This window comes from Podarcis melisellensis (assembly GCF_964234715.1).
Source record: "Podarcis melisellensis genome assembly, chromosome: 8".
Classification (NCBI taxonomy): Eukaryota; Metazoa; Chordata; class Lepidosauria; order Squamata; family Lacertidae; genus Podarcis; species Podarcis melisellensis.
In genome coordinates, this window is record NC_138540.1 from 25940319 (window position 1) to 25967251 (window position 26933).

A 26933-nucleotide genomic window follows, 5' to 3' on the forward strand; every position below is an offset into this window, starting at 1 on the left:
AATACAGAAATGCAACATGCAGGACAACTAAATGATAGACCAGAATTCAAAGTGGAATATCTATCTATCATCTATCTATCTATCTATCTATCTATCTATCTATCTATCTATCATCTATCTATCTATCTATCTATCTATCTATATCTATCATCTATCATCTATCTATCTATCTATCTATCTATCTATCTATCTATCTATCTATCTATCTATCATCTATCATCTATCATCTATCTATCTATCTATCTATCTATCTATCTATCTATCTATCATCTATCTATCTATCTATCTATCTATCTATCATCTATCTATCTATCTATCTATCTATCTATCTATCTATCTATCTATCTATCATCTATCTATCATCTATCTATCTATCTATCTATCTATCTATCTATCTATCTATCTATCATCTATCTATCTATCTATCATCTATCTATCTATCTATCTATCTATCTATCATCTATCTATCTATCTATCTATCTATCTATCTATCATCTATCTATCATCTATCTATCATCTATCTATCTATCTATCTATCTATCTATCTATCTATCATCTATCTATCTATCTATCTATCTATCTATCTATCTATCTATCATCTATCTATCTATCTATCTATCTATCATCTATCTATCTATCTATCTATCTATCTATCTATCTATCATCTATCTATCTATCTATCTATCTATCTATCTATCTATCTATCTATCATCTATCTATCTATCTATCTATCATCTATCTATCATCTATCTATCATCTATCTATCATCTATCTATCATCTATCTATCATCTATCTATCTATACACACACACACACACACACACACACACAATGTAATACAGAGTCAATATATATAATACCTTCCGACTGGGATAGCTCAGTTGGTAGAGCATAAAACTCTTGATCTCAGGGTTGTGGGTTTGAGCCCCATGTTGGGGCTAGATGACCCTCGTGGAGTTTGGGGCTGGACTAGATGACCCTCGTGGTTCCTTCCAACTTTATGACTCTATGAGATTGTCAAAACAGTTGTAAGACATCAAAAGCGACTGGGATTTCAGACTGCAGAAATAAACCACAGAGCCTAGGGCGGTTCGAATCCTCATGACGGGGTGAGCTCCCATTGTTCGGTCCCAGCTCCTGCCCACCTAGCAGTTTGAAAGCACGTCAAAGTGCAAGTTGATAAATAGGTACCACTCCGGCAGGGAGGTAAATGGTGTTTCCGTGTGGTGCTCTGGTTCACCAGAAGCGGCTTAGTCATGCTGGCCACATGACCCAGAAGCTGTCTGTGGACAAAGCCGTTTCCCTCGGCCAGTAAAGTGAGATGAGCGCCACAACCCCCAGAGTTGGCCGCGACTGGACCTAACGGTCAGGGGTACCTTTACCTTTGCGGGGTGGAAAGGACAACTTTTCAGCCAATGCAGAAAAACAACAGTGTTGGGACTTGCTTCCCTTCTAAGGAAGGGAAGAGAATTCAATGGGACTAAAAGTAGGAACTGGAAAGGTTGCAACCTAGGAGTCCTCCGGTCTAGAGTTCCAGTGGAGGCAGATGTACCTTAATCCTGGATACTCCATTCCCTCTCCCACCTGCTTTTCCCTCTCTTCTTCCTCCTCCACTACCCCAAGAGTCAATCAGCGTTCAGAGGCTGCTGAGCAACCTCAGTCCTCAATGGGCTGTTTAGGGGAGGGGATCCCCCCCCCTTTAGTATTCCCCTAACCCCAAATAAGCTTTTACTTCTAAACACCTTGTGGCTTCTCTGACACTGCTGGTACCCCGCTCTAGTGTCGTGTGTTAATGCATATCCTCCAACAACCCACAGAATTGGAACACTCATTTTTGGAACACCCAAAATTGGAACACTCATTTTTTTGTTCCTGAGCTCTCGCGAGAGTGAGAGCCCAAAAGACAGGGCATTCTGGGATCCCGGAATGACTTCTGTAATTCTGGGATGTCCTGCTCAAATTGGGATGGTTGAAAGGTGTGTGAATGGTGCTGTTTTGGTGACATAAGCAGCAACACTTACCCCTGAACATTGGAAACAAGTGGATTAGTTATTATGATTTATTGCTATTTATGAGATTTCTATCCCACCCCTACCTAAGAACATGAAATGAATCTGTTGGATGAGGCCAATGGTTCTTCTGGTCCATCTTCCTGTTCTCGCAGGGGCCAACCAACTGCCCTTGAGAAGCCCGCAAGCTGGACACGAGCACAACATTTCTCTCCCAGTGTGGTGTAGTGGTTAAGAGCGGTGGACTCATAATCTAGTGAACCGGGTTCGCTTCCCTGCTGCTCCACATACAGCTGCTGGGTGACCTTGGGCTAGTCACACTTCTCTGAAGTCTCTCAGCCCCACTCACCTCACAGAGTGTTTGTTGTGGGGGAGGAAGGGAAAGGAGAATGTTAGCCGCTTTGAGACTCCTTAGGGTAGTGATAAAGCAGGATATCAAATCCAAACTCCTCTTCTTCTTTTACTTCTTCTCCTTCTTCTGAGGTCCAGCGCCAAGGGTCTTCTGGTGGTTCCCTCACTGCAAGAAGTCAAGTTATAGGGAACCAGGCAGAGGGCCTTCTTGATAGTGGCACCCTCCTTGTGGAACACCCTCCCACCAGATGTCAAAGAAAACAACAACTACCAGACTTTTAGAAGACATCTGAAGGCAGCCCTGTTTAGGGAAGCTTTTAATGTTTGATGCATTACGGTATTTTAATATTTTGTTGGAAGCCTCCCAGAGTGGCTGGGGAAGCCCAGCCAGATGGGTGGGGTATAAATAATAAATTATTATTATTATTATTATTATTATTATTATTATTATTATTATTATTCCTCTTCTTTTTCTCCCCCACCCGAGGTTCAAAGAAACTTGCAGTGGATGTGGAGCAGTAGTTATTGTGGCTGGTAGCCATGGATAGCCACACCCCACATGGGTCTAATCCACTTTTAAAGCCATCCAAATTGGTCGCCTTCCTGAGAAGCCCAGAGCGGCAAACACACAAACAGAAAAACAATTCCAGTACCCTTGGCATTTGACACCTGAGATGCAGATTTTTCAGGGCCCACCCTATTCCTGCGACTGTAATCAGTTTTAATTCTGCTTTAAATTCTGAATTCTAAATTGTTGTAACCTGGGACCCGCCGGTAAAAGCTCTCTACAAAAAGATTGAAACTTGGAGCAGGAGAGAAAGCAAATATAAGTTTGCATTTTCATCTCCCTCAATGCTTATGTTTGTGTACAAGAAAAGCTCTTTAAAGTGGGGAGGGAGGGGGAGATAAGCCTCCCACAGCAGCCGTATTAGGTTGCTTAATCCCTTATTATTTATACATCACAGAGTTTTGTTTTGGTGGTGGAAACTGATGGATATTAGTTGGCAAGCAAAAAAGCTTCTATAAGGAGCAGATGGATTGCCTATGCTTGTCTCTTATCAATGGAGAGTGAGAGCTGACTTGTGGAAAAGCCACATTAACCCCATAATTAATTCTTTCTTTTTTTAAAAAAAAAAACCTTCCACTTGGGTCCCAAATTAGCAATTCTCACAGAAAATTATGCAAGCCAACAATGTGCAATATTACCGCTGCTAACGACCCTAATGGGCAATTGTTAAAAGCTTCGTTTCTCCAAGAGGGACAGGAGTAATTTTAAGCTGATGCTCCATTAGCAAACTATCGACCGCTGGCTACCCTCTCCTTCCATAGCACAGGCTTTGAGATGAAAGGTGTATAATTCATTTTGAAAGGGAAATGAGTGATAACGTTGTGAAAGCCCAAAGCTTCATATTTTAAATGCATATTTTTCTTTATTATCTGAATGCGGGAAGCACAGTTCCAGCAGGGGTGCTACTCAATGGTAGAGCATCTGCTTTGCATGCAGAAGGTCCCAATCCTTGGCATGTCCAGGTATGGCTGGGAGAGACACCTCCCCAAAGCTCTGGAAATCCACTGCCAGGCAGGGTAGACTGCAGGGAGAAAATATGTGCAAAAATTACGCAAAATGGGGCCAAATATTTTCCTATTCTAAGTGTGGGTAGAAAGTATTGCCCTCATTCTAATTTAGCTGTCAGGTGTGGTCACATCAATTCTTGAGGAAATCAGCCCTGAGTGCTCACTGGAAGGACAGATCCTGAAGCTGAGACTCCAATACTTTGGCCACCTATGAGAAGTGAAGACTCCCTGGAAAAGACCCTGATGTTGGGAAAGATGGAGGGCACAAGGAGAAGGGGATGACAGAGGACGAGATGGTTGGACAGTGTTCTCGAAGCTACCAGCATGAGTTTGACCAAACTGCGGGAGGCAGTGGAAGACAGGAGTGCCTGGCATGCTCTGGTCCACAGGGTCACGAAGAGTCAGAAACGACTAAATGATTAAACAACAACAACAACGTGGTCACGTGTAGCAGAAGATCCTTGTCATCAGCTAACTGCGGTATCATCCCACTGACTATATGAGCTGCTGGGTTGTACTGGCCAAAAGAAAAAAAAAATTCTTTTTAAACAAAGAAAGGATGAAATTGCATCAAGCCTCCTTTTCCAGAGGGTCAGCAAACAGAAGCAAAATGGAGCAAAGTGTTGCTAGAAGAACCAAGGCAGGAATGTTGGTGTGCTTCAAGCAGCTCCCTGGTACTTCCACGGATGCAGGTGGCACTGTGGTCTAAACCACTGAGCCACTTGGGCTTGCCAAATCGGAAGGTCAGCGGTTCAAATCCTCTTGATGGTGGTGAGCTCCTGTTGCTCTGTCCCAGCTTCTGCCAACCTAGCAGTTCAAAAGCACACCAGTGCAAGTAGATAAATAGGTACTGCTGTGGCAGGAAGGTAAATGGTGTTTCTGTGAGCTCTGGTTTCTGTCACGGTGTCCTGTTGTGCCAGAAGTGGTTTTAGTCATGCTGGCCACATGACCTGGAAAGCTGTCTGTGGGCAAACGCTGGCTCCTTTGGCCTGAAAGCGAGATGAGTGCTTTCATAGTCACCTTTGACTGGAGGTCCTTTACCTTTTTTTAACCTTTACTTCCATGTTGCATGTCCAGATCTCTACCCAACCCACCTCCTTGGGGTCCCATTGACATCACTTTCCTCTCCAATGCCAGTCTGGGATGGATTCTGTTATGTATTCAGTGGTCTGTGTTTGCCTGAGCTTGAGTCTGGACTAAGGATTCTGAGCTCCAGATTCCCAGTGGAGGCTTAAAACAGGCACCAACAAATCTGTCCGCTTTGCTTTATCACAATTTCTCACCTTTCTGATCTTGATTTCAATTCTCTGTGTTTCCGCATAAGTTTCCAGATTGCCATAAAAAATTACCCAGCATTTTAGGACAAATGTACACGTTTCTGAATGCAATTTTGCTCAATGTGCATATTTGGCAATCCATTTCCCCCCTAATACGATGCATTTATATTTAGATTGCATTTATATGCTATGCACACCTTCCCAGAATATGCACATTTGGTTAGAGCACTGTGAAAAGTGTGAATTTCGAAGGATGGCTGCGTTTCAGTCTGAGCTTTGTTTTGGGAAGTGTGAAACCTGAAAGGAGTCAGATTTCTCCCCCATCTCTACATAGAAATGTATGTTTAAATATCTGAGCAGAATGCACTTATGACTTGTGAAAATGAGATGAGCTATACATAGACCGATTTGTCCATTCTAAATTCCATGGGGAGTTGACAACATAATTAGACATTGGCTATGAAGGAAAACGGCATGTGAGAGCCCCTGAGTGCTAGGATATTTGTGGAACATTATTTCCTTGTCCAGAGGAGGGCAGGATTCCCTCATATCTTGAGGATATCTCTCAAGTCAGATTTAACATAAAGGGGTTGGCGGGTGCCGGGAGTGTTGATGAATCAATGCACATAGCATTCGTTGGGTGCAGATCTCACTTTTTTGCATCAGGACCAGATTCCTGCTTGTCAAGGTGCTTTTAGCATGAAAGTCTTTCTCTCTCAATTTCTCTGTTATCTTCTTGCCGTTGTCCCTCTCTCATCCTGGAGTTCAAGCCACGGGGATGATTGCTGTGACAAATTGTGTTTTTTAAAAAATGTTTTTTGACACATTTCCTGTAGCTCTTCACCCTCAGTAAAAGCTGGTGGAATTAATAAGATTGCATAATTGTGCTAAGAGGGGAGGAGAGGGGAAGGGAAGGGAAGGGAAGGGAAGGGAAGGGAAGGGAAGGGAAGGGAAGGGAGGGAGGGAGGGAGGGAGGGAGGGAGGGAGGGAGGGAGGGAGGAAGGAAGGAAGGAAGGAAGGAAGGAAGGAAGGAAGGAAGGAAGGAAGGAAGGAAGGAAGGAAGGAAGGAAGGAAGGAAGGAAGGAAAAAAGAAAAAGAGAGGGGCTTCCTTCCTTCCTTCCTTCCTTCCTTCCTTCCTTCCTTCCTTCCTTCCTTCCTTCCTTCCTTCCTTCTTGTCATGCTGAAACATGTATTTCTTATTGGTCAGCAATAGATGCTGCATGTCTTGTAATGTTTTTGTAAAACCTGGACTTGAACTACTCTAGGCTCCAGTGAACTAGGACACACAAAACACTGGCTGTTTCCCCTTAACATTGCAGTGATTGCTATCTGTTTGTGCTAGGGCCACTTATTTTGGGGGTGGGGGAGCTGTTCTTAGCATTTTGGTAAAAGAATAGCAGTGATAGTGTTGTGTCCAGTGCTAGCACTACTCAGGGTAGACCCATTGCACCATGAACCACCTACATTAGTCGTGCTCATTCATTTCAATGGGTCTACTCTGAGTAGGACTAGCAAGAGACACAACTCAGCAAGTTTATATTTCAGGCTGAAGTTATTGTTGTGGAATCATTAAATACAAACAGAGATTCCTCATGGGGGAGGCAGATGCACTCTGTGCATGCTCAGATGGTATATTTCTCAGGATCATAATTCCAAATCATGTCTCCCCCTGCTCTATTTAAACCTCTTAGGATGTTTCGCTCTTTGATTGAGTAGTATATTACAGAACATTTTCCTTCTTAGTAAGCCAATTGTGTAAATTTTATGAATATTGCCTTAAAATCTTTGAATTTTAATTCATTTTATTCTTTTAAAGTTCAGTTTCAGATGGACAGAAGTGTTTTCCTTTTTACCACTATAGATACATATATCAATGATGAGAAACAAAAACAAAACAAAAAATGCTGCTTAGTGATATGATGCCCTACACAAGTCTGTCTGTTTATTTGTTTTATTCCACTTATGAATCACTTCCCATACAATATCTCAAAGTGATTTCACAGCAAAGCATCAACAATGAAAAACAATTCCATATGGGGGGGAAGCAGTTCCGTATGTGCAAAAACAATAATAAAAGAAAACAATAATTGGGTGGGGGGAGAGAGAAATTCCATATATTAAAAACAATGAAAAATGTCATATGCAAAAAAAGACTTTCAAATCCAATATGAATGCAGGCTAAGATGAAGCTTGTAAAAAAAAGGAAGGACTTCAGTAGATATTGAATGGCATTCCTGATAGTAAGTGCCACCATGCTAAAGACCCAATCCCAATATTGCAGGTGTGGGGAGCCTTTGGTCCTCCAGATGTTGCTGAACTCCAACTCCCATCATCCCTTGCTCTTGGCCATATTTGCTGGGGCTGATGGGAGTTGCTGTTCATCGGCATCTGGAGGACCAAAGGCTCCCAACTGCTGCTAAACCATACCAAATGGACCTCTGGATTAGACAACATCTACAGGAGTCCACACACCCATTCTTTTAGTAGGCACTCTCCCAAACAAGAAAAACAACAGAATAGTAGGACAGAGGGGACACGGAGAGGATACTGGGGTGCACAGGAAACTGGGGTGGTGGTAGAGGAACCTGCTGATAGGCAGCAAAACCAACAAGGAACCAGCTGGAGGGAATGACTTGTGGTTTCAGTTGTCTCTATATCCTAATGAACTGCATCCAATGAAATGTAATCTCAGAGCCGCTGTCTATAATCTTTGAGGGTTCTTGGAGAACAGATGAGGACCCTGTCGACTGGAGGTGGGCAATTGCCGTCCCCTTCTTCAAAAAAGGTGGGTTGGGGAGAGAACCTGGGCCACTACCAATCTGTCCAGATGAGGCCCTGGAACAGATAATTAAACAGTTGGTCCACCTCCCAACCCATCAATAAAGTAATATTTTCCAGTCTCATGGTTCTGAACAAAAGGGTGGTTTAAATAGATAGCTGCCTATCTATTAGTTAGGCCATTTCACCATCTAACTCAGTATTATTCACAGCAGTGCTTTTCAACCTCAGATGCTTCAGCTACTTTTTGAGTGCATTGTCCCTGATCAGCCACCCCTAGTCTCAAGAGCTCCCCTCTTGTCCTTTCTCCTTAGCTGTGCAGTCGCTACACACCTTGAACGACCAGATCTCAGACTTCATCATGAACAAGGCCAAAGCGCTCAGTGAAGATGACAACACTTTCCTGCCCAACGAGAAAGACACACTGAAGAACTCCATGGCGCTCATGAGACACCTTTTAATGGACGCGCAGGTACAAAAGCAGTGTGTTGTCCTGCCAATTATTGTTATTGATTTTCCGATATAAACCCAATTACACAAATTAGGTCCAAATTAATACAATTTTGTTAAGAGGCTTCCCACGCACCATTCTTGATGGACCTTTATGATCTAATATTACTGTTTCATATTCATTTCTATTGCATTCCTTTTTTTCAAAATTATCACATAATTAACAGCTGCACTCTTAATGATTTCTATTCACATTATATTATTTAACTCCCCCCCAAAAAAGGCTTCAAGTGAAGAACCATTGCTTTTTCCTTTTCATCCTGCGTCCAAGTGTCAGTTGTTGGCCTTACATGTCTCTCTGATGTTTTCCTTTTTCTTGCGGCATTTGGGGCTATCTCTCAACGTGTTGGGACAATAGTAGGCTTGCATGCATCATAGATGTAGGGAATGCATTACCTTTTAATGGGCAGTGTCGCTTCCAAGACTGTCACTGTTTGCAGGTGGGATTCAATCACAATTCAGGAACCAGACATTTGAGAAACCTCCATATCACCCAGTAGATCAACACCCTGTAGTTCATGGCAGTTTGCAGTAGAGTTTCTCCTGTAAGTTCCAGAGATCTCAGAAGCCCACTCCATAACAACTCAGAACAGAGTTTTTCACGTGGCTGCCCCATTCTGTGGAATAGCATTCCTATTGAGATATGACATTTCTGCTCTGTGGGCTTTCATAACCTGATAAATTGGTGTTTACCATGAGCCTCTACTCAACAAATCTTTATTATGGTCATAGACCAGCATTTGAAATCTAAAAAGCGCTTTAGAAAGCTAAAAGGTATTAAAACACTAGGTGAATATAAAAGTCTGTAAGAATTTAAAAGAAGCTAAAAGAATTCAAAAGGAGGGTCGGGAACATTGGGCTGGTGTGGAAGAGCACAAAAGGCTGATATATAAAACTATCATTTACAGAGCACTCTGATATGTTCATTAAAACTGATTTGTGGCACAAGTCATCCTCCTACGATTCTCGAGTGCTGCTGTGCAGAACCTAGCAACGCTATACGTTGTGGCAGGATCAGTCTCTGAGAGCAGCAGGGAGGTGTAAAATTGTCCTGTGCACCCTGGGTACTTTTGAAGCAGTAGAGAAATCAGGCTAGTATAAATGTCTCTGTAATACAGGCATTAGAGAAGGACATGATCTGCTGTTTCTATTTGTCCCGGGTCACATGGGCATTGTCTATCCAGGTAGTCAATCTTCCTGTATCGGCCTTCAATAATGGCTGAGGTGATGACATGACATTGAGCCAGGGTAAAAGCCCTTTGGTGTTCAGGGACTTCGATGAGTCTCCACTTTCTTTTAGTCTTGCTTTAAATCATGTATGTATTTATTTTTAACTGTTTCTAATTATCTTGTGTTTTAATTGCCTATGGATCAAATTGTAACTGACAAGCCAATAGGCACCGTATCTCTATAGCTGCTAAAACGGATGGTTTTCATTGCATTCTTTCCATTGCATTCTCACTAGCCATCTAAAGAGAGTTGTTGCTAACAACCCATCTCTAAAATTGCCCATGCTGGGGGTATTCATAAAAAGATAAATTTGCCAATCATTTTTCCATGCTAACGAACACACCTTATGATATAAGCGGATGTGTGGGAAATTAAAACCACCACCAGATATCAGCAAGTACATTATGTTCAGAGAGAAATGTGTTAAATATGTAGAGACCTCTGGACACCAACAAAATCACCAATTAGTGTGCAAAGCAGGTGATCTAAAATTGGCCGCTAGTACTATTTCAGATTTTGACAAATTTAACTGTATGCACTGAAATACTACAAATTTTTATTATTATTAATTCTGGTATAGATGTTTCAAATCTACTAATATATAATAATAAATCATCAGCATATGAGGCTATTTTAAATCTTACTTGCACATGAACAAAACCATGAATTCCCCCAAGATTCAGGAACCTTTCCAGGAGTTCCAAAAATAAATCAAAGATCAATGGAGGCAGAGGGCTGCCTCCTAGTGTATCAAATACATCCAAACCAAAGACATCCAAAAGAATTCCATTTCTCCCTTTTTTGTTATTTAGAGGAAGAGGCATAAAATTCTTATGAACTTTATAAATTCTTGAAGAAGTTGAAACTTGTCCAACGTAACAACAGAAATTGCCAATATACTTCATCAAATACCTTCAGCATCCTAAGATTTAAGTGCAGCTGGAGCTATTCTATGTTATTTATGGCCATGGAATTGGATACCAGTCTTAGATGATCCACTCCCTGTCCATGCTGCATAAAATCCACTTGATTTAAAATGTACTACAGTTGATAACCAGTGTCTGAAATCTATTAGTCGAAATGGCTGTTAGCATTTTAACACGGACGTAAATTAAATATATTGCTCTATAGTTTACATAACTAGTATGGCCTTTGCCAGGCCTGGATATAGGAGAAATATAGGCTCCATAGGTTGACATTGGCAGGCCTATTCCCCACTTTTCCCCGTTTTCCTTAAATAATATGCTTAGGCAAAAAAAATCAAAATATGTCTTATACCAATCTGTAAGAAAACCATCTGGTCTAGTTCTTCATGGACTTCGTTTTATGAATAACACTCCTAATTTTTTCAATTTATTATTCTAATTCAGTCAATAGGGTTGGTGTTCTTCCTATATAATTTTAAATAATTCTTAAATTCTAAATTTATTTCTGGAAAGCTCAGAGTGCCAGGCTGGTGGTTGCTGGTGTAAGGTAATGGTAAAGGGACCCCTGACCATTAGGTCCAGTTGTGGCCGACTCTGGGGTTGCGGCGCTCATCTCGCTTTATTGGCCGAGGGAGCCGGCATACAGCTTCCTGGTCATGTGGCCAGCATGATTAAGCAGCTTCTGGCGAACCAGAGCAGCACACGGAAACGCCGTTTACCTTCCCACCAGAGCGGTACCTATTTATCTACTTGCACTTTGACGTTATTTCGAACTGCTAGGTTGGCAGGAGCAGGGGCCGAGCAATGGTAGCTCACCCCGTCACGGGGATTCAAATCGCCGACCTTCTGATCAGCAAGTCCTAGGCTCTGTGGTTTAACCCACAGCACCACCCACGTCCCTGGTTGCTGGTGTACTAGATGCCAAACATCAGCCAAATTTGGACAGATATATTTTTACCATTAACCTCACCGAAGTCCCAATTTTACAAGGAGGAGCTCTGCTATTTAAAATCAGATAAAGAACCCACCAATGTCCTCTACAATGTCCTGTAGAGTGTAGGTAAGCCACTGTTATTCTCACTCAAAGGGAACACATTGAAATTAATGAACACAGCTATCATAGGCCTTTTTGATGGACCAAGTGCAAAGGACCACTATTGGGAAAAAATCATTGATCTGATCTGGTATATAAGGCAACGTTCTGCAATCCCACCTCTGCCTGGCTCCAACATTCGCTGTTCTGTTTACTTTCCAGTCACAAGCTCATCTTCAGCTATTTACCACTGCAGGGTGGGCGAGATTGAAAATAGTAACACATACGCCAGCTGTGTGGGCAAGAAACAAGTGGAAATATAGCTGAGTGCTGCTGATGTTCTTTCTTTTCTGAGTTGCAGTAATGAGTGTTCACATTCTGCAGTAGCCAAGCGGACCTCCTCTTAGCCATGGAGACAGTGGCTGTTCTGTAAAGTGAGGCTTTTTAACCTATTCAAAGTCTTCCTCTGTTTGGCAGCCTTGATAGCTACTCCAGCATAGTTCTTGTTTCTACAGCGACAGTTAAATAGCCTGTGAGATGGCCTTGCCACCCAAACCAACTCCGCCCCAGTCTCCAGATATCATTCCCGCCATGGACTAACCCAGAGAAATGTATAAAGGCAACCATTCTTGTCTCTCTCTCACTCTCTCTCGCTGTCTCCCCCTGCACCCAGCTTCTGGGTGATCAAACGAGTTGTTGTCAAAAGGAACGAAATGTTGTGTGACCTTTTGCTGTGTGTTTGTTCTGCAGTGGTGACAAGGACGCCTTTCATGCCCTGGAATGACTCTGGGTGGGAGGCAGAGTTGGAATCGGGGTGGGCAGGAGCAGCTGGTGAGATGACCCAACTTGTTCAGAGGTGGTGTTTAAGCCGAGCAATTAAAGTAAAAAGTGATCAAGCCGTGCAATCGTGCAGTTGCTTCCCTTTTTGGCAACGGAAGGGAACGCACGCACAAATGCCCGTCTAAGGATTCCTGCACTCAAAAGAACCGCACAATTATTAAGCAAACTGAATTAACGGCATGTGTTCCATATGGGAGCAAGGGCCATCTCACTTCCCTGGTCCCATTCTAGCCCAATTCATTACATCACATGATTACTGAGAATTTGGGGCCATGTTCCTGGCCTGACCCCTGGTACTGGGCATGCAGAGGTTGCAGCTCGGTGGTACAGTACATATTTGGCATGCTTGCAGGTCCTGGATTCAACTCCATGGAAGACCCAGGAAGAGTCCCTTCCATTGAGTAATGGCAATCCTAAGCTAGATGGATCAATTAGCTGGAAGATCCTTTGGATCCCTTCCAACGCTACAGTTCTGTGTTTCTATGGATAGTATCATCTTGCTCGGCTCATAAATAGCATCCACAGCTCAGTGACCAAGCCCCAGTTTTGCATGCAGAAAGTACCAGTTCAATCCCAGGCATCTCCAGGTGTAACTGGGAACAACTCCTAGATGCAACACCTTGGAGGGATCACTTCCAATCGGGATGTGCAATGCTGAGCTAGATGGACCAACACAGCTTTCCATGGCATATATACCTACACTCAGAGAAGCCCAGGCATGAGCATTCCTAGGTGCTTTAGAGAAGTCGAGTTCAATCTCCGACATCTCCTTTTTAAAAAAAAGATATTTATTAGAATTTTCAATATTAATACAATAGAAATCAAAAAGAAAAAATAACAAAAATACAAAAATAAAAATAATTAAAAACACACAAATTTTCCTTAACTTATTTTCCTTTAACTTACTTCCCAGACCTCCTCATACCTCCCTTTTTTGTATTCCAATTCAAATTGTTAGTTCAGCAAATCCTTATCAGTAAGCTTTAACCTAGTTCTAAACCTTTTTTCCATATTCTCTTAAAACATTACAGCTGGAAACCACTTAATTTCTATCCGACATCGTTCTAACATTCATTGATTTTGCAATATTTTTGTAAATAGTCTTTGAATTTCTTCCAATCTTCTTCCGCCGACTCTTCTCCCTGGTCTCGGATTCTGCCAGTCATTTCTGCCAATCCCATATAGACCATCACCTTCATCTGCCATTCTTCCAGAGTGGGTAGATCCTGTGTCTTCCAGTACTTTGCAATGAGTATTCTTGCTGCTGTTGTAGCATACATAAAGAAAGTTCTATCCTTCTTTGGCACCAATTGGCCGACCATGCCCAGGAGAAAGGCCTCTGGTTTCTTCAGGAAGGTATATTTAAATACCTTTTTCATTTCATTATATATCATTTCCCAGAAAGCCTTAATCCTTGGGCACGTCCACCAAAGGTGAAAGAATGTACCTTCATTTTCTTTACATTTCCAACATTTGTTATTGGGCAAATGATAAATTTTTGCAAGCTTGACTGGGGTCATGTACCACCTGTAAATCATTTTCATAATATTCTCTCTTAAGACATTACATGCCGTAAACTTCATACCTGTGGTCCATAACTGTTCCCAATCAGCAATCTCTGACATCTCCAAGAAGAGAACCTTGCCTGCAATCCTGGAGCTCCACTGCCAGTCAATGTACTGAGCTAGATGGAACAATGGTCTAAGGCTGCTTTCTATATGCTAAGTGTTGCTCAGCGATAGGATTCTGTTTGATAAGGGTGCCTGTTTGCACCAGTGTCTTGATTATATGCAGTTGTATTTTCACTAAGCCGGGCTGAAATAAGACACCATGAAATTAGCGGAGCTGAGTTAGCCATGTCCGTTCCCTTTTGTGTGTCTACTCTAAGTAGGACTGACATTGCTGCAACCCAGGGAAGTCTGGGCATCTCTTTAATGAAAAGCTGGACTGCAATTATTATCATTATATCATTATTATTATCATCACCATCATCATCAAACCCCACCAATCTGGCTGCATTGCCCCAACCACTCTGGGCAGCTTCCAACACAAACATAATTAAACAACAAGCACTGAAAACTTCCTGATACAGGGCTGCCTTCAGATGTCTTCAAAAAGTCTGATAGTTGTTTATTTCCTTGACATCTGATGGGAGGGTGTTCCACAGGGTGGGTGCCGCTGCCAAGAAGGCCCTCTGCCTGCTTCCCTGTAACCACTTTTCTCAGTGGGGGAATTGCCAGAAGGCCCTCTGTGCTGGATCTCAGTATCTGGGCTGAGGGGCAGGGGTGGAGATGCTCCTTTAGGTATACAGGGCCAAGGCTGTTTAGGGCTTCAAAGGTTAGCACCAACACTTTCAATTGTGCTCAGAAATGTAGGAGCCCGTGTAGATCTTTCAGGACTGGTGTTATACGATCCCAGCAGCTGCTCCCAGTTACCAATCTAGCTGCCGCATTTGGCATGAGTTGTCATTTCTTAGTCACCTTCAAAGGTAGTCCCACATAGAGCACATTGCAGTAGTCCAAGCGGGAGATAATCAGAGCGTGTACCATTCTAGCAAGACAGTGCACAAACAGGTAGGGTCTCAGCCTGCATACCAGATGAAGCTGGCAGACAGCTGCCCTGAACACAGAATTGACCTGTGCCTCCATGGACAGCTTTAGTAAATAAATACTCATTGCAAAATATTCTTCTGTCAGTGGGGCGGGGGGAGTGGTGTGCCATTGCTTTAGAATACCCTGTCCTCCCCACAAATAGGATGTCTCTGTGGCTCACGGTGGTTTTAGGCTGCAAGTCTGGCTTGAATACAGTAATCTGTCACATTGCTGAGCAAAACCCACTCTTTTTTGGCGTCAGGCAAATGTACAGCCAGTGGCATGGATGGGCTAAATAGGTGAAACTGTCAATTTTGATTTCTCTCTCTTTCTCATTTTTCCAGTCATATGTGTAGTTATCCGTATTTCCATGTCAGTTTGTGATTAAAAATTAAAAGTCCTCATGAAAATTAATCAGCATTTGGGGCAAATTTTCCCCGTTATTATATTTTTGCATGCAATTTCTCCTAACGGAAACATTTTTGAAAAGCATTAGGAAAAGTGCATTTTGAGGATTGTTTTGTTTTTCTATTCTTTTAGCAATAAAAGTATTCTGTGCCAAAGTGGGGGGGGGGATCCCCCTTCCCTAGTGAGGCACATGAGGCACACTTTAAATCTGCCTAGGAACAAGCTGTTAGTTGCCCTCACCGCTCCTTACGGATTCTGCTCCACCCGGAAAGAAGCTTGCCGGAAATTAAAAGCTCCGGAAAGCGTTCCTTGATTCTCTCCAAATGTGGTTTGCTTGAAGAGACGTCTCCATAAAAATCCAGAGATAAGAGTGGGGAGCTAGAGAGAGATAACACATTGTTGCTCTTATCTCTTTTAACCGGGAGCCACAAACTTACTTCCATGTAGCAAGAGTGATAGCGGACTCTGTAGAAACATTGTTTCCTGATTTTTTTAAAGGTGATATATCGTGCTTAGCCTTAGTAGGTGCTAAGTGGGGACCCAGCTACTCTATTGTTATTCTTTTTTAAATAGTGAGAGGGCACATTACTGCTCCTTCCTTCCTTCCTTCCTTCCTTCCTTCCTTCTTTTCTTATCCTATAGGCAGGAAGCTGGTGTTAAACAGGGCAAACTACCCCATATCTGAACTCCATTCTGGAGCAGTCAGTTCTCCTGACTGCGCCAGCCTAACCAACCCTTTTAGCTGGCTTCATTTACCAGGTCATGTGATAGGTTGCCAGGTCATGTGACTGAGCTTAGGGTCTGCCAAAGTCCTCCCTTTCTAGTCCTGCCCCACTCACCCCCAAATGCCCCTTTTCTAGGGCTTACGGTGGTTTAACATATGCTAGTCTTGGCTCAGATCAACTGGCTGGGTCCATTGGCTTAAGAGAAGATGGGGAATTAAACCAGAATAGCCCAGCTGGGTCTGGAACCTCCCACCTCAACTGGAGATCCACTGGATCCCCTTCTCATCGTGATGAATCTTGCTCTAGGATTGCTGTTGTATCAGGACAGTAGTAAAACTTACATAGTAAACTGAGTTGAATAAGTTGTTGTTGTTGTTGTTTTCCACTGTTCCTCCCAAAGAAGCCCATGGAAGTAAACAACAAAGCAAAATATATTTTACAAACACAACTGAAAATATATTTAAAAAATGAATTATTAGGCACACTGACTTGATTCACACTTCCTGAACTAATTCACCTACAGCACCTCTCTGAATCTGCATTGGTTTTCAGTGCCAAAATGCATATTTTAGCATAAATTGCACACACGGATGCTATTTTACAGTACATTCAAAAATTCATACTTCTTGAAGATGTGTTTTTTTTTAAAAAAAAAGAGGTACAATTTTGAATTAGTTTTTTAAAAAATAAAATAAAAATGCAGGGTGACTGGGAAGTTGGACTTACAAATGTGAACCTGACATAGACTGAGCCCCATCCATTCCTGGTCATGAGAATCCAAGAATCAGGTCAATAGTTAAGGGTGATAGGAGTTGCAGTCCAAAACATTCAGACAGCATCTAGGCAGAGAATTTGCTTGGCATGCCAAGGCTGCAGTTTCATCCTCCAACAATTCCAGGTAGGATGTGAATGGACTCCTGCCAAAAAGTCTGGAGAGAGACTTCTGCTCAGCTCACACAAGCCTTCCCCAACCTGATGCTCTCCAAAGGTGACTGGACTCCACCTCCCATCATCCACAGCCAGCATGTAATCTGTAAGAACATAAGAAGAGCTTGCTGGATCTAGACCAGCATCCTGTTCTCACAGTGGTCACCCAGATGCCTGAGGGAAACCTGCAAGCACAAAAGCCCTCTCTCCTCCTGTGCATAGCTGTCAACTTTTACCTTTTCTTACAAGGAATCCTATTTGGAATAAGGGAATTTCCCTTAAAAGGGGGGGGGGGAGTTGACAGCTATGCTCCTGTGGCTCCTGTGGTATGTTAGCACCTGGAGGGCAGAACAATGGCTAATCCAGCTCTAGCTATTCTTATGGCGAGGGATGTTGAATGAACCCTGTTTTTGTTTAATTTCTATATAAACAGCATTGCAGTTGCGCCGAGCAGAGATGCTTCTTTGCCCTTTGCAGGAAAGGCTCCTGCTGTAATCCATGCAGCTGGCCCGGGTTTTTCATCACATACCCAAATCAGACTTTGCAGGATACTGGCTAGGCATGCCTACAGCTGTCAGGATTTGGCAGAGCCGCCAGCCTAGAATTGCATAGCCTGAGCTGCCGCCACAAACTGCCTGTGGGTCACCACCTCTTCTGCTGGAAATGCAAACAGTGTTCCAGCCAGGGAAATTTGGAAGCAGGTTCAGGAACACTCATCCTAGCAATTTCTTGGATAAGGATCTGCCTGTTACTCTTATTCGGATATAATATGATTGAAGGGAACTCAACCAGTTAGCCAGTACTGTGACTAATATCACAGAGGATGCATCACTCCCCGAAAAGGACTTGCCAAATACAGAGGGCGGGCCCAGGGCTGGCTCTCCCATGAAGCAGACTGAGGCAGCCACCTCAGGAGGCATAATCCAAGAGGGTGGGTGCTACCATGGGTGCCCTGCCTGCCAATGACAGCAGAGAAGGAAGGAGAAGTGGCTTTGGAGGCAGCTTTTAGCAAGACCTCGCAAGAACCCCCATGAGATCTCCTGGAGTCCTCACAAGGGAATATTCCTTGCTGGAAGGCTTCACTGCTTCTCCTTGCTTCTCTGCCACCACCATGGGTGTCCTGCCCGCTCCCTGCCACCAGAAAAATGAGGAAAAGTGACTGTGGCTTACCAGGTTCTGGCGATATCTCTCCAGAGATGCTGTCCACCCCCTATGCCAACACAACAACTGTTTTGTGACTTTCTCCAAGTTCCAGATGTGTGCACTGGCTTATAAAGTTGGCAACCATTGATTTAATAGATACCATGCATCATTATGAGGGACGTGGGTGGCACTGTGGGTTAAACCACAAAGCTTAGGACTTGCCGATCAGAAGGTCGGCGGTTCGAATCCCTGCAACGGGGTGAGCTCCCGTTGCTCAGTCCCTGCTCCTGCCCACCTAGCGGTCTGAAAGCACGTCAAAGTGCAAGTAGATAAATAGGTACCACTCCGGCGGGAAGGTAAACGGCGTTTCTGTGCGCTGCTCTGGTTCGCCAGAAGTGGCTTAGTCATGCTGGCCACATGACCCGGAAGCTGTACGCCGGCTCCCTTGGCCAATAAAGCGAGATGAGTGCCGGGGTCCCTTTACCATTTACCTTTATGCATCATTATAACAATGCGGGGAGGCCCCTGTTTGGTGATGAGAATGGAGAACAGCCACTACTTTCATGTTATGAGAGAGAGAGTTTATTCTGTCCTGGTGAATCTTTGCTTTTATTGTCCCTGTCTTGTTAGACATAAACCACTTTGCAGCCTCACACATCACTGCGGACCTCTATGCACAAGAACAAGGGAGTTGGGCATAAGGTCGCTGCTTTAAAAGGTTCTGACATTTATGTGAAACGACAGTGACTTACATTAAAGTTGCCCCTGTCAATTACTTCGCTCTCAGTTGTTCTTTCTATCAGATCCAGATCTTGGCTTCCTTGCCGTTAAAAATAAATCAACCAATCCTGCTTTGTGGGGCAGGCCCCCATCTCATCAAATGGTCCATAGCCCTACTTTTGGTGGCAAACTCATTAGCCCTCTGATTAAAGATATGCCTTTGAAGAGAGATCAAAAAGTTTAGGCATGGGCTGAAACAGAGATGGTGTCCCAACACACGAATTCCAGTTTTAAGAATCTGTTGGCTTGTAGAGCCACCCTTTAATGCAAGTGATGTGGGTTCTTCTCAGGCTTAGATTTTAACTGGAGCTGGGGCAGGGACCCCATCTTTCCTTCCCCCTTGCTGGTGTATTCCTCTCTTCCACCCTATAGACCTCCTCTTCTCATATCTCACATGGGAATTGTAGTTTCCCCTTCTTTTGCACACATTCCTACGAGGCAGGGATAGCCAACTGGGAGCTGTCCAAATATTGCCAGTTGGAACCAGCACAGCCAATGGTCAGGGATGATGGGGTGACATCATTAACATCCCTCCATTGCTAACACACTCAACTCTATTTTCATGTCTCCTTGTTTTCCTTGGAGGGCATCATGTTGGCTACCTTTACACTAGGACAAGTGAGGACAAGAGGAAAGGAGGGGAAGGGTTTAAGGAGAGAAGTCTGAGGCCGACATTCCTCCTATATAGTTGATGGAGCAGTTGCCAGAGTAGCGCAGGAGGAAAGAAAGGTGGGGAAGAGAGAGCATATGGAAATAAGGAGAGCTGCTGCGTCAGACCAAAGGTGTATCTAGTGGTCATCGAGATGCCAATGGTAAGCCCACAAGTTGAACATAAGGAGATCCCTGATGGATCAAGTCAATGGCCCATCTAGTCCAGCATCCTAACCTTACAATGGCCACACAGATGCTGTGAGAAACCCGCCAGAGCACTCTCCCCTCACCGTTGTGGTTTCCCAGAACTGGTACCCAGAAGCTAATCGCCACTGATAGCATAGTCCAACTATGCACTATTGTGCTGGTCCTGGGGGGCTAACCGAGAGGCGAGGTGCGAGTCCAGTCCGAGGTCAATGTTGCGGTATGGAGGCTGTCCGTCAAAGCTGTAGCTGGGTCCAAGGCGGGGAGTCAGGTGGGGCCAGGAACTCTGGCAGAAGAGCAGGACAGGGTCAGGTAGGAACAGGCTAGCAGCAACGTTGCTCCCGCAGGCTGGGACAGGGGCTGACTGGCTTTTATCTGCCCCGAGGCATAGGGCGGCCCCGGTCCACAGGTGACTTGCCTCTCCTGGCCTGGCGGCGAGCACTCCTCCTGCGGGAACTTAGTTCCCTCCACCTCTCTGCCCTGAGCCTCTGCAGCTCAGGAGAGGCTGGAGGGTTACCGGACCCAGAGGCAACCTCCTCTTCCCCTGACAGGGCTGAGAGTGGAGCACCTGCAGGCAATGGGTCCTCCATCCCCTCAGGGGCCAGAGCAAACTCAGCTGGTGCCTGCACCTGAGGATCCAGCACAGGTGAGGACCCTTCTGGCTCAGGCCCCAGCCCCAGCTCAGCTGGTTCTGGAGGAGGGGACTCCTGTGCAGGCTGGGATTCCTCAGGTTCAGCCTCTGAGTCCAAATCCCAGGCCATCACAACTATGTGAAGAAGTGCTTTCTTTTGTCTCTCCTATTGCAAAATTAAAAGAATCCATTCCAGAATGCCAAGCAATGTGTAAATTAAAACCCAGATCCCCAAAGAACTGGTGACTCCAGCAAGTGTCTCCTGCTACCATCAATAGCCATGCAGACTCCAAGTATAAGTAGGGCCATGTTTGCATTCTGATCACAGTTGCAGTATTTCCACCCATGGATTTCTTCTCACCAGCTTCACAGCCTCTTTCCTCTGCATTTTGGCTCTCCTTCAGGCATCAGTGACCAGGCACTTTCAGCCAAAATGGTGCAATGTACCTTCTCAATTTCCATTGTCATGCTCAGAGCAACCCCCCCCCCCCGTTTGTACAGAAATCATAAAAGTCTTGCAAAAGTATTCAGGCACACGTTGGAGAATGGTTTCTGATGTCATTGATAGCTTGCTCCCTTGGTTTCACGTTACTCTCACCATGCCTGACTACTGGCCGTGCTGGTTGGCTAGCAATGATGGGAGTTGTAGTCCTACGGCACATGAAGGGCAATGAGTTCTCCACAGTTACCCTAAAATAGCCAGATATTGTAAGGCTTTGCCTCTTTTTTGCTTCCAAATTGCGCTTGCTTTCTTTTTTAAGGAAAGCATTCCATGATCCTTCCTAAGTCCATTTGAAAAAATTGTGGGAGGTTCTTCTTTTTTAAAAAACAAAAAACCCCAACAAGGTGGCAAACTCTGCTGAGAAATTAAACAAGGCAATCACTCTTCAAGTGCTGCGATTTGTTCCAGTGACCTTAATTAAATCCCGGTGGCCAACTGTGAAAATTAGGGCGTATAATTTGCAAGTTACAGTAACTTGCTAGTGTTTATTAACCTTGCAGCTTCAAATGTAAGGTTTCAAGCTGTTGGGCACCTTCTCATAAGACTCTTGTAATAGAACCTATTAGAATGGCATTTCAAAATGGATATATTCCCCCTCAGTAGAAAGTTGCTGCGAGTGGCTGATTAACCTGTCCAAGTAGGCAGATTTGTGGGGTTTGAGGGTGTGTCTCTTTCCATTTCCTCCAGCCCTTCTCTTGGGTGGTCAAATGAGGACATTGAGCTTACCTGGTTTTGTTTCCACTTGTTTGTGGCGAGTTTTTGGGCTCAGTTCATGTTGGGTTGGGTTTTAGCGCATCTAACATTAACGCTTTGATAACTGCATTATACAACTGCTCTGGCAGCAGGATCAAAACTGGCAAAGCGCAGTTTGGAGATTGCAGTAATAAGAGAACTATAAATAACAATGATCTTCCTGCATTCAAATCATGGGGGTGTGGCAGTGTGGGGAGAGGGAGGAGAAAGGAGTTGGTCTATATGCCATGGGTAGGCAAACTAAGGCCCGGGGGACGGATCCGGCCCAATTGCCTTCTAAATCTGGCCCACAGACTGTCCAGGAATCAGCGTGTTTTTACATGAATAGAATGTGCCCTTTTATTTAAAATGCACCTCTGGGTTATTTGTGGGGCCTGCCTGGTGTTTTTACATGAGTAGAATATGTGCTTTTATTTTAAATGCATCTCTGGGTTATTTGTGGGGCATAGGAATTCATTCATTATTATTTTTTTCAAAATATAGTATGGCCCCCCCCACAAGGTCTGAGGGACAGTGGACCGGCCCCCTGCTGAAAAACTTTGCTGACCCCTGGTCTATGCTCACTGAGAGCTCTAGCTTTGAACCCAGTGATGGTGGTAATGGATTATAGTCGCTGCTATTGCTATTGCTGTTGTTGTTAAAATTTGTATACCACTCTTCATCCAAAAAACCACAGGATGGTTCACAACATAAATTGCAAAATAAGAACATAAAATACATATCAGATAAACAAGAGCTACTGGTGAGTAAGCTGGTGCCCACAGGCCTGGCATCAGCAACTGCTACATTAAATTTTTAATTTATATAACACAGTTGATGTTGGCCTTATAGAGCATGGGTAGGCAACCAATGAGGAGCCCTGAAAATACTGCCAGTGTCCAACCCTCACCGGCCCCAGCCAGCAAGATCAATGATCAGAGACGATGGGAGTTAGAATTTTGGAGCACTAGAGGTTTCTCCATCCCTGAGCTAAAGGAAAAGTCCATGAAACAGCATGCATCATGACATACCCGTGCACCAAGATGCAAATATATGCAAATTTCATTATTGTCCATGATTTATGCTGGGCGCAATTTCCTCGGCACAGAGCAAACATCTCCAGTCCAAGAAAACTGAATTGATTTTCAAAATTGCCAAAGTATGTAGCTTCCCAGTGAGTGAAAAATAAAGACAGATGGCTGTGGATTCATGAGAATGTGTTTTGTTTTAATACAGAGGAATCATTACTGATGTCTCCATTGCACTGGCTTTAATTAGTTTCCAACACTTCAGTCTCCTATAACTTGCTCTTGTATCATTTAGAGGAAAAACTGCAACTATGGCGTTAAAATAGACTTGAACATCAGGAATGACACCCATATTCTTGGAATGAGTTTCTACAATCCTCTGTTCTGCTAATGTGAACCAGTTTGAATCTGATGTTACTTCCTCCAATGGAGCATGACAATTTCAAGTTCTTTTTTGTGGGGTGGGGTGGGGAGGCTGCTGTTAAAATTGGGACAGAGGGGTCCCGGTACCATATCAGGTGCTAGTCAACCAGAATCACTGACAGCTGGTTTTTATTGCAAGCAATGTTCCTCTATTTCACAGATGCCAGTATAATATTGATGGGTTTAAACTATAAGCTTCTAGCCCAGATAGCATATTTAGAAGTATTTCCTCATGTTAGAAAGTCATTTCCAAAGCAATTATCCCATCCAAGGAGACCAATGCTTGCAGAATTCTTCATTAAAACAACCCCACGATTTGCTCCGTTAAATGTTGAAACATACTTGGTCCTCCTGAAATCATTTGAACCCAAGGTATGGCTGTACTCCCTTTCCCAGTTTGGCTTCCTCACAACCACAGCAAGTGCTGCCTAAGGGCTGTCGGGTTCCACCACTGGAGGAGGAGGAAGCGGAAGAAGAAGAAGAAGAAGAAGAAGAAGAAGAAGAAGAAGAAGAAGAAGAAGAAGAAGAAGAAGAAGTAGTAGTTTGGATTTGATATCCCGCTTTATCACTACCCTAAGGAGTCTCAAAGCGACTCACAACCTCCTTTCCCTTCCTCCCCCACAACAAACCCTCTGTGAGGTGAGTGAGGCTGAGAGACTTCAGAGAAGTGTGACTGGCCCAAGGTCACCCAGCAGCTGCATGTGGAGGAGCAGGGAATCAAACCCAGTTCACCAGGTTACGAGTCCACTGCTCTTAACCACTACACCAGTGACCAATGTTATGTGTATTTGTGCACCGCATTATGTAATGTCGTGAATAATTAGTGCCTGGAGTTGCTTGATTTCCTCTTCCCTCCTTAACACTTCAGTCTTGTCTATTTGAGGGGTGTGGTTTCGGGAAAGAGGGTATGGCAAGGAAGGAGGTGCAGCCTAGCAGAAGTCCTTGAGGGACTGCATTTGTCCCCCAGGCCTGAGGTTCCCCCAGCCCTGTTCAAATTAATGCTCTTGCATTTTGAACCAACTGGAACTTCTGGGCCCTCTTCAGAGACCAATACACAAGGAGCATGTGGTTGCAGAAGCAGAAGGAAAACTTTGAGGGCTGGTCCCCTCCAGAGAACGGAGTAGATTGTGCCCCCAGCAGCATATGCTGTGCGTGTGTGTGTGTGTTGCTTTTCCCCACGCACACCTTTTTTTCCTTCAGTGTTTTACATGAGCAATAAGTGAGTGCAAAACTATATGTGCCAATGTGACAGATAAGAAATAATGCATTTTTTATTATTTTATTTAACAATCGTGCTCTGAATGAAGGCATGCCTTTACTTTTTCCCCCAGACTAAAAAAGAATATTGCTTAGAAGCCCCAAACTGGAAGACCTACAGCCCAGAACAAATCCACGTTGTGTTGTCATAACAACAAACAATGAATGGAAATGCAAATTCTGCTGCTCCCCCCCCCCCTTCATTTTTTGTGATGGGAAGGCTGCAGAAAATGGAGAAATATGCTCTACAGAGATTGGGCTGGTTAGACTAGTGTGGCGATAATAGGCGTTGGTGGAATGCCTGGCGGGATAAAGAGGGTGATTTATGGGGCACCTAAAGCAAGAATTACATATGTTTAGAGGAAAAACTACCCAGCTACTACAGTGCACTGGGTGAGCAGCAAGCTGGCTTGCTTTGAAACAGAATTAAGAATGTTTAGGCAAGGTTTCTGTCGCCTGCATTTTTATTTTACTTTTTTTAGTTTAAGCTTCATAGTTTAGTTCAAGCTTCTTTTCCAGGCATGTTTCTATAGTGTCACAAAATCCAGGGCCAGCACAACATATTTTGATGCCCTCACTCCCAAAACACACACACACAAACAAATAAACATTCCACATATAGTTGATCACATACAGGAGCTGCCAAATCTGACACCACTGAAAACAGATCAGCATTTTCCACCTTGATTGTGTTGGTTTTAGTAATTTGGTTAAAGAATAAAAGGAGAAATCCCTGAGTGCCCAGATCCAGGTTTGTGATAAGTACTCTTTGGTGAGAAAACCCTATCCGGGATTTAAAAATCACAAAACTGCAGCAAAGGAAAGTGTGGAATTGCAGGCTGTTAGACCTTTAAAATACCCCCTTATAAGTTTCTGCCAAAGCTTCCCACTTCTCCTAGTGTAGGAAAAGGCCACAAGTTTTGTAAGCTAAAAATCATTTCCTTGCAAGAGATCAGAGTCGTGTGATTTCCCACACAATCTAAAGCAAACTGACTTGGTTTCTTGTCCTGGACACAAAACTCCGCCATTAACCAGACTGCACACTTCACGTTTTGCAACGCGGCTTCAGGTATTTTTTTGCATATAATTTACATGCATTTAGTTAAAGCGCAAAACATAAATCTACAAAGCAAACTAGCGATTGAGCACGTGGCAAACTGACAAGGAATGGATACAGATGGCTTTGTCAATCCTTAAGACTGGTTAGTGCCATAGAAACCACAAGTTGCAAAACCTGTCAGAAAAGCCTATTACTGCTGATATACTGAATGCTTTGCTTCCAAGTCTCCCACTTGATCTCGTTTTTTTCTGACTGCAGCTAAGGGCAGGAAGCTATGCAATTTTTTTTAAATGTGCAGTCCCCAGTATACTTTCGGCACTAGCATTAAAATGCTTTCCAATTATGATGATGTGGCAACGCCTTGATATCTAGGGCAAAAGCTTCATGCTCCTTTTATAATGGTGCCACGTGGTATATTAAATGGGGTGGGGTGGGGAATAGCTATTAGGATGTGAGATATGTTATCACAAGATTGCGTTGATGCACCAGCAGATCATTTTTGTTGGCAATATAAACTTTATAAACATCACTTGCTTAAGTGCTGCCCTCTAATACCACCGTAATGTAATTTGTCGAGGCGGATGCTTGTGGCAAAGCTGGATTTTGCTGTGATGGCGCTGCCTTTGATATCAAAATCCTGTTGAATGTTGCTGGAGAGCTGTGTCTTGATATGGCATCAAATAAAAGTCCAAGGTCCCCCAAGAAGGATTTAACAACGAAGTTGAAAACGCGTCTTGTGCTGCTTCAACTTGAAGGATTATATATTTCCTCTCTCTTCTTTTTTTCTGTTTTTTTTCCCCTGAATACATGTGCATGTATAATTGTGGGGCATCTGAGTCTGTACTGTGGGGCATCCCTGAACCACTCACTGCCTTTTTGGTTGCTTCCTTGCATGGTTTACTCCTTATTGCAGAGGTTTCCAACCTTTTTGAGTCCACAGCTCCCTTGACCAACTACAGTGGTACCTCGAGTTACAGACGCTTCAGGTTCCAGACTCAGGTTACACTTGTAGAACATTACATGACTTGTAACCAATGCTAACCCTACTCAGAGCAGACTTGCTGAAGTTAATGGCCAGGACTAACCGGTTTATTAATTTCAGTAGGTCTACTCTGAGTAAATTCTTTTTAGATGCACCACCATCCTAACACACTTGGTTTATGTTAGGATTCAGCACAATGGCAAATTGCATTTCTCTCCCATTCCTGCTTGGAAGTTGGTTCCCATATACTGTAACTCAATTATTTCTGATGGGACCTATACAGTGGTACCTTGGGTTACCGCTTCAGGTTACAGACTCCGCTAACCCAGAAATAGTACCTCAGGTTAAGAACTTTGCTTC

The 26933-nt window shown here is 43.7% G+C and overlaps 1 protein-coding gene and 1 long non-coding RNA gene across 2 annotated transcripts in view; one reads left to right on the forward strand and one right to left on the reverse strand.

Annotated features, from left to right (window-relative positions):
- The window catches only part of LOC309376980 (uncharacterized protein), a 48826-nt gene extending 31817 nt beyond the window's left edge, over positions 1-17009 (forward strand). Inside the window, exons 2-3 of the mRNA XM_081923945.1 lie at positions 8305-8462; positions 16957-17009. Of these exons, the coding sequence (XP_081780071.1) occupies positions 8305-8462; positions 16957-16998 (200 nt within the window). The 3' untranslated portion in view covers positions 16999-17009. The remainder of the gene's footprint in view (positions 1-8304; positions 8463-16956) is intronic.
- The window catches only part of LOC309377043, a 266713-nt gene that overhangs the window by 66648 nt on the left and 173132 nt on the right, over positions 1-26933 (reverse strand). The gene's annotated exons all lie outside the window — the stretch shown is intronic.